Source organism: Panthera tigris, chromosome B3 (genome assembly GCF_018350195.1).
Source record: "Panthera tigris isolate Pti1 chromosome B3, P.tigris_Pti1_mat1.1, whole genome shotgun sequence".
NCBI lineage: Eukaryota > Metazoa > Chordata > Mammalia > Carnivora > Felidae > Panthera > Panthera tigris.
Window position 1 is genome coordinate 100,084,181 of NC_056665.1, and position 14,826 is coordinate 100,099,006.

The following is a 14,826-nucleotide window of genomic DNA, read 5'->3' on the forward strand; positions in this document are numbered from 1 at the left end:
TCAAAGGTATGTATGTACAGGAAAAAGCACAGTATATATAGAGGTACTACTACCTGTGGTTTCATTCTTCTACCGGGGCACAAAATTGGGGGACTACTGTATAACCAACCACTTGAGAAACTCGTGCATACAAATACAAAACTGCAAAAAAACAAAACAAAACAAAAACACCCACAGAGCAATGGCAGTAACGTCTTGTTTATGGATATATGTACACACACAAATATGGATAAATTCATGTGCATGTGTGTGTTAATGTTTTTTTAAAAGTACTAGAGGAATACACAGTAACTTATGATACTGAGCTTTGTGAAGGGAAATTATGAGAATGTGACTCAAGAAGTTTACCTATATTATTATCACTTTTTAAAAGAAAGTTTTGCCAAATGGCAAAAATTTCAGGTATTAATTCTAAGATAACAGGAATTAGGTAATTTTTATATAATTCCTTATACTTTTCTGTATTTTATTTTTTCCAAAAAATTCCATTAAACATAAAAAAAACACTGTAATTTCAGTCATTAGATCAAAATAGTAATGTCCTAAAGCTCCCCTAAATCTATGCTACATCAGAATTATGTACCAGTGATAATGACAATAGTTCACATTTTCTCTGATCGTTGAATACCTTCTGTCATGACATAACTGGGTCAGCCAAAAATAATCCACATTTCATTTCAGAAGGCATAAAGAGAATTACTATAAGACAGTTCAAGTTGTAGACCGCTTAAGGAAGACAATACTCATAGTCATTTCCTTAAGAGCTGTGTCAGGACCTTCAGTGAAAGAAGTGACACAATCTGCCTGAATCACTAAAATCAAAGGGAGACTTACATGAAAGAAAACAATGCAAAAGCTACACTCTGAAAATAATGCCTTTTTTCTTCTCCTTCCCAAGAAATAAATTAAGTCATCAGAATGAAGTATTACATAATAATACATACCTGATACACTTCTAGTAAGTCAAGAGCCTATGTTAGACTCCTCCTGATCCATCTTACCTCAACAATTTATCTTAAAGGAATACAAAACTTTAAAGAATGAAGTGAAAAATGAACACACATATACAAACATAGATAGCTCACCCCAATCCCTATTCCATGAAATAAGCTAAGGGTCAATATCAGTCATATATATGTCACACAACTCATAATTTCAAGAAGAATTTAATACTTACTAAAAGTCTTACAGATGTCAGAAACAGCTTTGAAGACTCTATCAGAGAAATTCACTTTCACCTTCACATACTTCATGTTGGGAAGTTGTAGGCGGAGAAGTTTGTGCTGGGGGGTGAACTGAAGCTTGGCATCTGCCTGAATGCCGTACTTATCCAAGGTCCAATGTGTTTTAAGAAGCCAAGTTTTCTTCTTTTCCCACCAGAGAGCATGGTCAGACCAATCTTTTTTTACGTCTATAAAAAAACAAGCAATAAATAAAACACTTAAAAAAAATCACTAAGATTACCTTAAGAGAAATTACAAGAGGAAAACTAAATTGGGTGTTTAATACAAGCGACTAATTAAATACTAAGTGTCTTTATGTGATAGGTACAAAAGAAATACTAAATAGCTGAGAAAACACCCTCTGCCTGTGAAAGGCCATAAACAAGGTAGCTGAGGCCATATACAGGATAACTAATAATGCTTACATCAGGTGCAATATGGGACACACAGCATGAAGAGTGACACTAGAGTCACTCAGAGAACAAGGAGAACCCTGGGGACTAGACTCGGAAAAATTAATGAGGTTGAGTTGGTAGGTTCTGAGCCCAGCTTTGAGGAATGGACACTATTCTGATAGGGCAGGTGAGAAGGCTGAGGTTTGTTTATGAGGCTGCAGATGTGTGCTGAGGTGCGTAAGGAGTACTGAAGAGTAAGATGCGGAATCAAAGTGAACAAAAACGAATATCCTAGGTGAAGAAGAGCATGCGAAACAAAACCCATGAGTAAGAGAAAACAACAATAAAACCCAAGAAACTATATCCCAACCATAAAGGCTGTCCCAAATACATTCCAAGTAACGTACAAGTTACACTGACCCAACTCCCTGCACCATATTTTGATACAAGCATAACAGAAAACATTAATACCTATTGAACTATTTTACAGCCTTCTGCAATTATAGTAGATGAAATCAAATTAAGGAATAAACACAAGATCTGGCTTCCCTCAATAAAGCAGATCATAACAAAAAACCTGCAAAATAAAATCCAACCTCAGCTAGTTTTTATTTTATTTTTTTATACTTTTTTTTAACGTTTATTTATTTTTGAGACAGAGAGAGACAGAGCATGAACAGGGGAGGGGCAGAGAGAGAGGGAGACACAGAATATGAAGCAGGCTCCAGGCTCTGAGCTGTCAGCACAGAGCCCGACGCGGGGCTCGAACTCACGGACCGTGAGATCATGACCTGAACTGAAGTCGGACGCTTAACCAACTGAGCCACCCAGGCACCCCTTCAGCTAGTTTTTAAATAGCAATGAAAGTAGAGACTTTTTAGATCACTTATGCATTGAAGTAGGAACTAAAAATGGGGACAGGATATTTCAAAAAAAGAGCAGCCAAACAAAGCCTTCCAGGGGAAGAAAAAAACCTAGAAAATAACCTTCTTGCAAGTAAAAACAAAAGCTATTATTATAAAAAGCTCATTTTAATACAGATTTTAAAAAGCATTGGTCAACTTTAAAAACATGAGCTTAAAAGCATATACTAGTATCAAACTTTTTTAAAAAAGGCTTATTTATTTATTTTTAAAGAGAGAACACAAGCGGGAAAGGGGCAGAGAGAGAAAGGGAGACAGAGAATCCCAAGCAGGCTCTGTGCTGACAGCACAGACACGGGGCTCAAACCCACGAACGAATGCACAAACAGTGAGATCATGACCTGAGTCAAAATCAAGGGTCAGACACTTAACTGGGCCACCCAGGCACCCCAAATATGGAACTTTTTAAAAACACAACTTGTATACCTGAAAGCCTCATGTAGTAAAAAATAAAATTTCCACATTGAATATGTGCCTAGAAACACCTTCTCTAATGGTAAAACTGACATTACATGATTGAACTACTCATTGTGAAAGAAAACACGTCACAAGTGGAAAAAGACTTTCAATTCTCTAGGTGTTAAAAAAAAATCCATTAGTAAGTACCTTAATGGGAGAACTATAGTTATTTGCAAGATTATATTGCCATTTTGAAATTTTGGGAAATTTGGGAAAACCCAATCATGTTATTTGAAGTTTGGCTGTGGAAATATATGTAACTCCTGTCTTATAAGCACTCACTTGTATCTTAAATTATTTTCCAGCACAGGATTTGTCAATTAACTTTCAGAAACCGCAAATCTGATCCAGCTCACAGAAAATCACCAAGGTTGGGACCTTTTCATTTACTGTGAGATAAATTGTCACACGTTATAGACAGTTTACTTTTCTCTTCCTGAATAGAGAACCTAAGGCAGAAAAAGATAACCTGCAAAGAATGAACCGAGTTGAGTAAGGCTGAACTGAACTGAATTAATGATAGGTAGGCATACAATACTTTCTTCCCCATATCTCAGTCCATTCGCTATATTGTACTCTGGTGCCAATGTCAACCATTAAGGAAGCCTTATCTCCCACTGGGGAGAGAAGGGAAGAAAAAGCCGTACCCTACTAATTACAGCAATAGTCTGCAAACACAGACTTCTATCATTTGGGTTCCCCCAAAAGGCAAACCTGAGATGAGTACTTTGGGAGGAAGCACACTTGAGGGGATTAAGAACAGTAGACGGATGGAGAAAAGTCTATTAAGGGTTCATTGACTGCTGTGGATAACTGGAGTTCAGTCGTGCTAGAGACCCTCCGAGGAATTATGTAGAACATGCCTAAGAATTGTCCCCACTAAGAAAAGAGAAGCTGGGGTATCTAACCACTTTCTTGGTTAAAGACTACTCCCAGAGCCATTAAATTCCTAGTACTTTCCGGCTGTCATGCTGGCCACCATTCACTCAGGCAGAGCAAACTCACAAAGCCCCAAATATTTGTATCAGGACTTCTACAGAAAAACTTTGTAGGCCCCTGATGAGATGAAAATCTCAACTTTGCATTAAGTAGTCTTCAAACTCTAACCCCAGAAACAGGTACATCCCCTGATCTTCCTCTTTTAAGAATCTGACCCTCCCCATCTATTCCACCTCCCTTTCTCACAACAAAGGAGCAGCCCACCTGCATCCATCAAGAATAAACGTAGATAAGATCCAAAGATTATGTACTAGACATCCTATGAGTAGACTGTTCACCTATAGAAGAAAATCTTATTGACTGGTAAGAGCACTCTTTTTTTTATCCACAGAAAATGTGTTTAACAATAAAGAAAAATTACACAAAATAAAAGCAGAAACAGGACACCAAAAAACATCAGAAGTGTCAACAGTGCACATGCCAAGAGACAAAAACCGAGAAAAGCAGGCATTCTGACAGCAAAAGTAGACATGTTGGAAGATGGGATGGCTGGACCCTGGGAGACTGTGACATAATGTTCAAACAGGATTTTTGGTAGCATTCTTAAACACCAGGAACCTAATTGGCTTTAATTATAGGGTAATTGCTACTACAGAATAAGAACAAACAGCATCCATAAAATATTACTTGAACAAATATCCACTAAACAAATACAGTGTGCCAGAGGTACTTTCTAGTACTACAGACACAGTGATGCTAAGAACAAAGTCCTGGCATCTTTGAAGAAGGCCAATATAGTAGAGGGAGGCAGTGAAGAAAATAGGTAGGAGATGACATCAGAGAACTAGTCAGGAGCCTTGTAGGTTATAAAGTGGTGTAACTTTTATTATGAGGATGAGAGAAGCCACTAGGGCAGGGGCTTTCAGCCTGATATTAGAATTATCTGAGCAACTATTCAAATATACTAATGCCTGGACCCAGCCCAAAGCATTCTTGGTGTGTGTCTAGAAACTGGTTTTAAGCAGGGGAGTGTTAAGTTTCAAAATCTTTACTAATAATTTTGAAGAAATGCAGAGGTACAGGTGTGCAAATTGAGAGTGACACTGAGAGACTGGGTAAGAAATTAATGTGGGAGTGGAAATGATGAAAGTCTGAGTGCAATGGCTGGGCAGTGAGGAAACAGTATTAAGGAATACAGAGAGCTTTTCCTGAGTATTTTGTTACAGTAAGGAGCACAATAATGGATGGCAGATGGACAGAAAGGGATGGCAAGTCCAAGGAGTATTTTTAGTTTTGTTTTTAAGAAGGGAAAGCTGTTACATATCATTTAAACAGAGACTGGAATAATCCTGTGAAGCTCAAAATACATTAATAATGACCATCATTCCTTAATTTGTTCTTCAACAGTCACTGTGTCACAGTTTGACTTCAAAACTTTATTTAGAGACTTGACTGAGCTCTCTTAAATACGCAAAACAATGTTTCCTCACCTTCTAGAAAATCTTCCTTTGGTGTTGGCTTCGTATTATACTATGTATCCTACTTTGAAACTAAGATCTACACGTCAAGTCCCACAACTGGCTTGTGATATCCCCTAGGATATCACAAGAATATAGCTATTCTATTCAGAAGCAGCAAAGACAAATTTTATACACTGATCAGAATCCTGAGAAAAATGATATTATACCAATTGAGAAACATTCACCAAGGCAAGCATAAGAGCCAACTGTAAAACTGAACAAATTTCGTGTGTTTGTGTGTAAAGCAGTGTATCTTGGTGCAACAGCTCTTGAAAGTACTTAAGTTATCTAGTACATTACAGTACAGCTTGTCTCTACAGTGACAAGTTAAACCATAACATATGCAACTGTAACTGCCATAAACACTATGTGCGCAAGGGTAGATTTCACACAACACATATGTTTATATATTCCTCCAACTAAAGACTGAGTAGAAGCATAAAAACTTTATGTTGATTTTATTTATTTATTTATTTATTTATTTATTTATTTGAGAGAGAGAGAGAGAGAGAATGAACGAAAACTCAGGGGAGGGGTAGAGGGAGACAGAGAAAATCTTAAGCAGACTCTATGCCCAGCATGGACTGACTCGGGGGTTAATCCCAAGACTGTGAGATCATGACATGAGCTGAAATTAAGAGTCAGACACTTAAACTGACTGAGCCACCCAGGTGCTCCCATGCTGATGTAAAAGTAAAATGGACATCTATAAATAATTCTGAATAAATAATGAAAAGCAAATGAAAATGCTATTGATTAGTAAAATAATGGTTTATTGTTTTGTGTGGTATTAGATTTATAAAGAAACGTTTGCATAATCTAAAACTTTAGAACAACTTTCCATGTATGTAACTCCCTTCTACATCAAAATCTATGCCCTGCACCAAGTTCAAAACAAACATTTCTGATTCTTCAGAATGGCAGCCTTGGTGTTTCAAACACAGCATCAGACAACTGAATGTAACACACACACACACACACACACACACACACACACACACACACACACACACAGGAATAATCAGCCTAGTACTTGCCACGCATGGGAGGAGTTAGCAAGCATCACCATAAAGGGACTTGTTTTATCAGCATTATAAAACCATTCAAGGGGTAGATCACGCTCAACCACGTTCTAATGGTCAATTTTTCCAATGTTACAATTTTCAGTTATATTCTAGGTATAGTGTAACCACCTCCTTTTATTTGGTATATTGTGATTTTATTTATTTTTGTATGACTTAAAAAATTAAATATTTTTTAAATTGAGAAAAATTATAAGAAAACTTTTTACAACTCATAAAATTTTTACATAATTCAAACTTTCATATCAGTTACAAATATGGTACAAAGACCTTCCCCCCCCCGAACCATTCATTCATTCATTCATTCATTCATTCATCTTACCCTTTTAGAAAAGTTTATTTATTTAATGTCTACACTCAATGTATAGATGTACAGGGGCTCAAACTCATGATCCCAAGGTCAAGAGTCACATGCTCTTCAAACTGACCTGCCAGGCACCCCTATTTAACATATTCTTTTTTTTTTAATTAATTTTTAAAATTTTATTTTTAAATTTACATCCAAGTTAGTTAGCACATATGGTATACTGTGATTTAAAATTTTTTATCTAGATAGTCAGAAGCAACATACCACAAATACAAACCTTCTCAGAAAGAAAACCTAAGGGAAAATATACAAGAAAGTCACTGTTTGTTTTCCTTTTTTAGGGGACAAAACATTATTCATCAATTTTGCCTTTTTAGTAATTTTTTAGAATTCAAGAACTATTTTTAATTTCGTATACCCAATAAAGGTCTTCTATAATAAATTTTATTAGTATGTGCTGATTTTTCAAAATATTTTGCCAACACTGAATAATGTATAGAATTGTTGAATCACTATGTTGTACACCTGAAACTAATATAACAGTGCACATTAATTATACTGGAATTTAAAAATAAGTTTTTTATTTAAATTAATTAATTAATTTAAAAAAACCACACTTTGCCAGGATTCTGGAAAGAATTACTCCTGTATTCCTTATTTAATTTTTTAAAATGTTTTATTTATTTTTAAGACAGAGAGAGAGACAGAGCATGAGTGGGGATGGGGCAGAGAGAGAGAGGGAGACACAGAATCTGAAGCAGGCTTCAGGCTCTGAGCTGTCAGCACAGAACCCGATAAGGGGCTAAAACTCCTGACCTGTGAGATCATGACCTGAGTGGAAGTCGGACGCTCAACCGACTGAGCCCCCGGGCGCCCCTATTCCTTCCTTATTTAAAAGATCCAATCATGTTGTGCTCTGTTCCACATAAAAATAACACTATTTGCTAGGCATGCAAATTCATATCATTAAAATAGCAAATGGCTAAAACACTAACTGAATCAATATAAATCTTCCTCCTTGACCGTAACAGAATGCTCAAATTCATGTAGTTGAGTATCCTACAAAGACACCACATGTATATTCTAAGGAACAGAAGGCTTAGGGTTTCATTATTGGGGTGCTAAGTATACAAATATTGCTTATTCTACACCAAATGGCTTTGAGGCATTCACCAGCTCCATGAGTCACAAAAGAAAAGCAAATATTTCAAATGCTTTCTGCTACAGAAAGTATGTCCCTCTTTATGCAATGACAGCTATCTTACACTCTAGAAAATATGAACAGAGAAAGGGGATACACTATTAACACACTATTTAATCTTGTCCTAATAGGGCCACAATTCCTTCTTGACCATTTTGATATGCAATTCTAAAACGCAACTATTTACTTTCATTTTAAAAAAATTTTAGGGGCACCTAGGTGGCTCAGTCAGTTAAGTGTCTGACTCTTGATTTTGGCTCAGGTCATGCTCTCATGGTTCGTGGGTTTGAGCCCTGCATCAGGTTCCACGCTGACAGCAGGGAGCCTCCTTGGGATTTTCTTTCACTCCCTGCGCCTCTCCTGCCTCTCCTGCTCTCGTGCACTCTCTCTCTCTCTCTCAAAATAAACTATGTATAAAAAAATAATAAATGAAATAAAAAATTAAAAATTTTAATTGTTTAAAAGTAAAAAAAGCCAAATAGAAAGTTAACTGAATTAACTTATTCAAGTACTCACATTTTAAAAATAAGTAACTAATTAGTAACAGTTTGAAATAAACAGGAAACAAGATGTTACTTTTAAGTAGCTTAGATTTCTAGTTGCATATTTAAGAAATAATATTCATTCAGGAAGGAAATACAAAATTTGTTTAGCATTCTCATAACTTCCATAAACCAGAAGCAAAGTTTACATTAGATTATCTTTGCTAAGTCAACATTTTATTTTAAATTATAAGTACACAGACACTTGCTGGGCACATGCCTTATTTTTTGTAAACAGATATTTTTCTACTGCGCAAATATTATATACACTTTCTGCTATTTCCTTTTGTTTTGGGATCCTCTTAAAACCCCAAATTAGGTGGTAATAACTACTGCATGTCAAGAATTTACCGTCTTTACTGATGGCAAAAAACTCTTCGATCCTAGTAAGCTATTAACAAAGCTACTAATAAACAACTGGTTCTGACACCACTGCAAGCAAGCCATGCAAACCGACCAGGCCAGTCCACATCACAGGCCAGGGTCCTCTTGACCTCCAAAATAAGACTTTCAAACCCTTCCATTGCACCATTTACTTATAGTGCCTAATCACTCCTCTACCAAACTTAGAGGATCTTCCCTCCTTTACTTCACAACCAGACTGACTGAAACAATTACAGGCACAACTTGTTTTATTGTACTTGCTTTGCGGCAACCCAGCTTTGAGCGAATCTACTGGCACCATTTTTCCAAAAGCATTTGCTCACTCTGTGCTTCTGTTACAGTTTGGTAATTCTTGCAATATTTCAAACTTTTAATTTTTGTTATAGTGATCTGTGATCAGTGATTATGACTTGCTGAAGGCTCAGATGATAGCATTTTTTAGTAGTAAACTATTTTTAAATTAAGGTATGTATACTGTTTTTTAGACATAACGCTACTGCACACTTAACAGACTATAGTGTAAACATAACTTTATATGCACTGGGAAACCAAAAATTTCATTAGACTATATTATTGGGATATTCATTTTATTGTGGTGGTTGAGAACCGAATCCAAAGTATCTCCAAAGTATGCCTCTATTATAAATTTTATTATCATCAGGGTCTAAGACACCACTGGGCAATCCTAGGTTTCTTTCATCCACTGCTATATTTCAACCTTCACAACCTTCCTCAAATTCATGACTATCCTCCCTCCTTCTAGGTAGATAATCATGGATTCTACTTCAGAAAATACAGAAACTATCAGACTGGAACTATTTCACTTACATGCCAACCAAATCTAAAACCCTCTTGCATTTGAATCCGTACAGATCTTCTGCCTTTGTGTTATGATAAAAGAAGTGTCTAAATGTCTATTTATCTCAAACCCATCCTATTAACTATGCTCTGCTGCTCTTCCCACCTTCTAGGAACCACACTTCTTATACTGGCCCCCTAAGGTATCTCATCCATTCCCATGGCATTAAATGGCATCTATACACTTAACATTTCTAATTTTTTATCTCCAGCCCAACCTTCTGCATAGAGCACTAGCTTATACAACCTACTGCCTATCCCATATCTGCATCTGGATGTCTCGCAAGCATCTCAAACTTAGTATATCCAAAACAACCCAATTTTCTCCAATTCCTACTATCACTAAATAGCACTAACTGCCAACCCAGTTGCTCAAGCCAGAATCTAGAGGTAATGGATTCTTCTTTCCCCACCATCCCCCACATTTATCAGCAGTCCTTTCAGTTCAACTTCCCAAACTCTCCAGTTTCCACTGGCATGAACTTATTTTGTTCAGGTCACTATCACCTCTTCCACTGACCACTGGAACAGCCTCCTAACCAGTCTCCTCATTCCTTTCAGCACTTCCCACATAATATCCAAGGTGATCTACTCAACACTCATGTCATTCCCCTGCTGAAAAGACTTTAACAGCTTCCAAATGCACTCAAAATAAAATCCAAATGCCTTATCACAGTCTACAAAGCCCCACACACTATGGGTTATTTACTTCTCTGAGTTTACCTTGTGCTATTACCCTTCCTCTGCTTCAACCACACTTTCCTCCTTCTATTCCAAGAACTAATAACCTCTTTCCTGCCTCAATTGCTGTGCACATGCTATTCCACTCTGAATGTCTAAATACCTCTCATCTTTCAAATTTTAGTTTAAATTTCATGTTCCCAGAGAAGGCTTTTTCACCACCCTAAGATAAACCTTCCAATATCCTATGTCCCTCCATTATCCTCTATTTCAGTACACTGTGATACTGATGATCAAAATTTGCATTCGTTTTGTTTGTTGTTCATGGGAGGGATAAGTGTTTTCTTCCCTACTAGATTATAATCACTAAAATGAAAACAATGTCTATTTCAACCGCCATTATATTGCTAGCACCTAGAACACTGCCTGGCACACAATCCCTGATAAATGAATAAATCTTCATATTGAAAATTTTAAAGACCCTTCATTACTACCCCAAGAAAACATTAACCCCGAGGACACCACCAAGAAAAAACCCATTTTGTCTTCAACTTTAGAACGGAAACATGCTTCTATACCAACCAGAAACACAAGGGAGATTTCCTTAGACATGGGGAAACCAAACTGAACTGACTTCCTCTTCTTTCTCACATCTTCTAAAAAGAATGAATTACTTTGTCCAAGACAAACCCTACTGTATGAAATGATTATGTTCCAAAAGTTCATTTACCACAAAGAAACATTACAAACAATAGCTACATTCCAAATCAGACTGTTACACAAATAACATGTATCACAAGTTTTTTGGGGGAAATATGTAGACAATGGTTCAACTTGAGATGTTGTAAGGAAAACTGTCACCAGTGGCATCTACAGAAACTGGGTTAGAGAGGGAAGACAAGACTGCTGGTAAGCTGTGGGGGAGATAAGGGCTTCCTGCTAACCTAGGGTCCTTGGCTTCTCCCTGTCCTCTTTGCACAACTCCAGGAATTAACCTGCCTCCTTCCTCTTTTCCAGCTGTAATTTGTTGTCTTAAGCCAAGGTTTCTTACATTTACTAAGCTACTGACAGAAGAGTTTTAGTTTCTGCTTTCCTCTCTAACTGCTGAAATAAATATACAAACTCTTCTAATGTTTCTAATGAAATGCCAATAATGTATAAAGACAGGGTCTAAAAGTAAAATTAATGCTTCAGTAAGTTTTAAAATTCTCTCTATGATGTTATCCCTAATATCTACTGAAATGTAAGGACATCAGATATTAATTTCACTATTCAAACACGTATTCTTTTGTCCTCAGCTCTCCTTCCTCCTCACCTTTCAGAGGTGAGGATGCTGAGGATCCCCTCCCTTGATTTTAGGATGTTCCTTCTTGTTCTTGTCTCTTTAAGTATTCAGACCTTTAAAAGGCAAAGAGGAAGCAAAATGGATGAAAAATATTATTCTTCAGGTGCATAATCAATAAATGAATTAATAAACATTTTCCAAGTATTTACCATTTGCCACACTAAGCTAGGCCACAGGAATATAAAATTAGTAAGACCTCCCATCCTAAGGCACTTACCATCCCAAGTAAGGGACACAGACCAGTAAAATGAGCTAAAAAGGTAAAAGAACAAAATGCCACAGAAGCAACCAACTATAAGGAAACAGATGAATTGGGCTCTGAAGAAGAGGTGACATATTACCTGGAACTTAAGAGACATGGGAGTTCCAACACGTGCTAAGAGGAACTATACTACAGACCATGGAGGCTCTAAATCAGATTATTTTATGAAAGTAACTATGATGGGATTATGGAGAATGAATCAGAAAAAGGAAGAGCCTGGCAGCAAGAAATTTACTGCAATGTTCTGGAAGCAGGATCTGATTTAAGGCAGAAGCTGAAGAGAAGGAGCCAAATATGATGAACATATATAAGTTAGAATCACAGGTCTTAATGATAATGACTATAGATCAGAGAGGACAGTTGGAAAGTGGAGAGGAAATCTAGAAAGCTCCTAGCTTGAGAATTAAGTGGACAGTAACAAAAGCACTAAGATTTGTTCATTGAACATTTAATATATATGGGTAAAACTTAACACATTCTCATTTAATTCTCACACAATGCTAAGCATTAAATACTACTAAAATCCCTGTTTTAGAAATGAGAAAACCAAAGGATAGGAGTTACATAACTTGGCCAAAGATCATAAAGCTAATATATACAGAAGCAAGACTCTGAATCCAGATCAATGTGACTTCAGAAGTGGCATTCTTTCTTTTTAAGTTTTCATTTTAATCACCTGGTGCCCATCACAAGTGCCTCCTTAATCCCCATCATCCATTTTACCCATCCCTCCACCCTCTGGTAACCATCAGTTTGTTCTCTATAGTTAAGAGTCTGTTTCTTGGTTTGTTTTTCTTTTTCCCCCCTGCTCATTTGTTTTGTTTCTTAAACTTTGTTTCACTTGAGTGAAATCATATAATATTTGTCTTTCTCTAACTCACTTATTTCACTCAGCATTATACTCTTTAGCTCCATCCATGTCATTGCAAGTGACAAGATTTCACTCTTCTTTAGAGTTGAATAATATTTCACTGTATATATATATATATGCATCTTCTTTATCGAATCATCAATTGGTAGATACCTGGGCTGCTTCCATATCCTGGCTATTGTAAATAATGTTGCCATAAACTCAAGGGTGCATGTATCCCTATGAGTTAGTGTTTTTGTATTCTTCGGGTAAAGAGTGGCAATCTTAAACAACACTCCATTAACCAAGATAAGATTATTCAGAAGAGAAACAGATTTGGACCTGTTAAACTGAGGTCAAAGGACTAATGTTAAGATTGATTTACATTTCACAGTGAAATCCTGATGATTATCCTGCACATTTTGTATAGGAAATATGTATTCAGGAGTGAGAAAGAAGGTAGACTGGACATCTGCAGGAAGGTAAAAATTATTAAATACAGTGGAAACACCAGGTCTTCCCAGAGGGAGCAATGAGAAGTGAGATAGGCTTCATACGGGGAATGTATTTCCTCCCTTCCCTTCCTTAGCACCCGCTTTTCCTCTCCCAGAGCTAAGTGACCTGCACTGGTAAGAATACTATTTTGGGATAGATTTAAAAAAATCTTGAAGGCAAATGGCTACAGCAGACAGTAAAATTCTGGTGAGAGGTTCAACAAACTTTCCACGAAGTCTAACCTCACCAGACCTTACCGCAACTTGTTTAGCTTGTGCCTTTCCCCCACCAGTTATCACAGAGCTGCTATGAGGCTCATGTAAACTGGGAACTGAAAATGTCCTCAGAAATCAATCCAATCCAGGGCCCCTGGGTGGCTCAGTCGGTTAAGTGTCCAACTGTTGATTTCAGCTGAGGTCATGATCTCAGTCATGAGATCGAGTCCCATGTCAAGGCCCAGCATGAAGCATACCTAAGATTCTCTCCTTCTGCCCCATCCCCCTGGAGAGAGAGAGAGAGAGAGAGAGAGAGAGAGAGAGAGAGAGAGAGAAAAGAAAGAAAAACTCAACCTAATCTAAATTCTTCCTGTAGATAAGGAAACCAGCTCCAGTGGAATTAGTGACTTGCTTGAGCTCCCACAGTTCCTTAGTAGCAGAGATGAGATCAGAATTCAGTTATCACAGATATCTAACTGATATGTCAACCGAATAGTCAGCATGAAAAAATGGGTTCAGGGACGAAATTTATGTTGATCCAGTTCTGCCCAAAGTAAACACTGCCTCCCTGGCACAGAGAAACCTTATCACCAGAGAGACTGCCACTCTATTAGGGTCTCCAAGAGGTATGTGGAAATAGTCATTCAAACCATTCCGTTTCCTTGTTCTAATACTATCCATATGTATTGGAATACCAATTTATTGATATATAATGGACCCCATCACCCACCACACAATTACCAAGAAGCTAATCAATTCAAGATATATACTAAGAAAAATAAGAAATTACACCAGAAAATTATGAACTAGACCATGAAAATTGTAATTCAAGAGAGGGAGGGGCTGGTCATAGAGGAGGTCCTGCCTAGAATCAGCCAAAACTACACAAGTCTCTCATCAGGTCAGTCTCTAAACACCAAATGTGAATGTATATTTAAATTATGAATGTTTCAAACTGATTTAATAACAGCAAATATAAGCATACCTCATTTTATTGTGCTTCACTTTACTGCACTTCACAGATAACTGTGGTTCTTAGAGATTGTACATTTGTGGCAACCGGGTGTCAAGCAAGTCTATCTGCAATCATTTTTCCAACAGCATTTGCTCACTTCATGTCTGTCACATTTTGGTAAATTTCACAA

General features: G+C 37.0%; 1 protein-coding gene and 1 long non-coding RNA gene across 3 annotated transcripts in view; one reads left to right on the top strand and one right to left on the bottom strand.

Annotated features, from left to right (window-relative positions):
- The window catches only part of FERMT2 (FERM domain containing kindlin 2), an 83,982-nt gene that overhangs the window by 49,253 nt on the left and 19,903 nt on the right, over positions 1-14,826 (bottom strand). For both annotated transcript variants that reach the window (XM_042989706.1, XM_042989707.1), the window contains exon 3: positions 1,178-1,411. In XM_042989706.1, coding sequence (XP_042845640.1) covers positions 1,178-1,411 — 234 coding nt within the window. The remainder of the gene's footprint in view (positions 1-1,177; positions 1,412-14,826) is intronic.
- The window catches only part of LOC122239606, a 37,552-nt gene that overhangs the window by 5,260 nt on the left and 17,466 nt on the right, over positions 1-14,826 (top strand). The window contains exon 2 of the long non-coding RNA XR_006218855.1: positions 3,306-3,370. This is a non-coding gene — a long non-coding RNA (uncharacterized LOC122239606). The remainder of the gene's footprint in view (positions 1-3,305; positions 3,371-14,826) is intronic.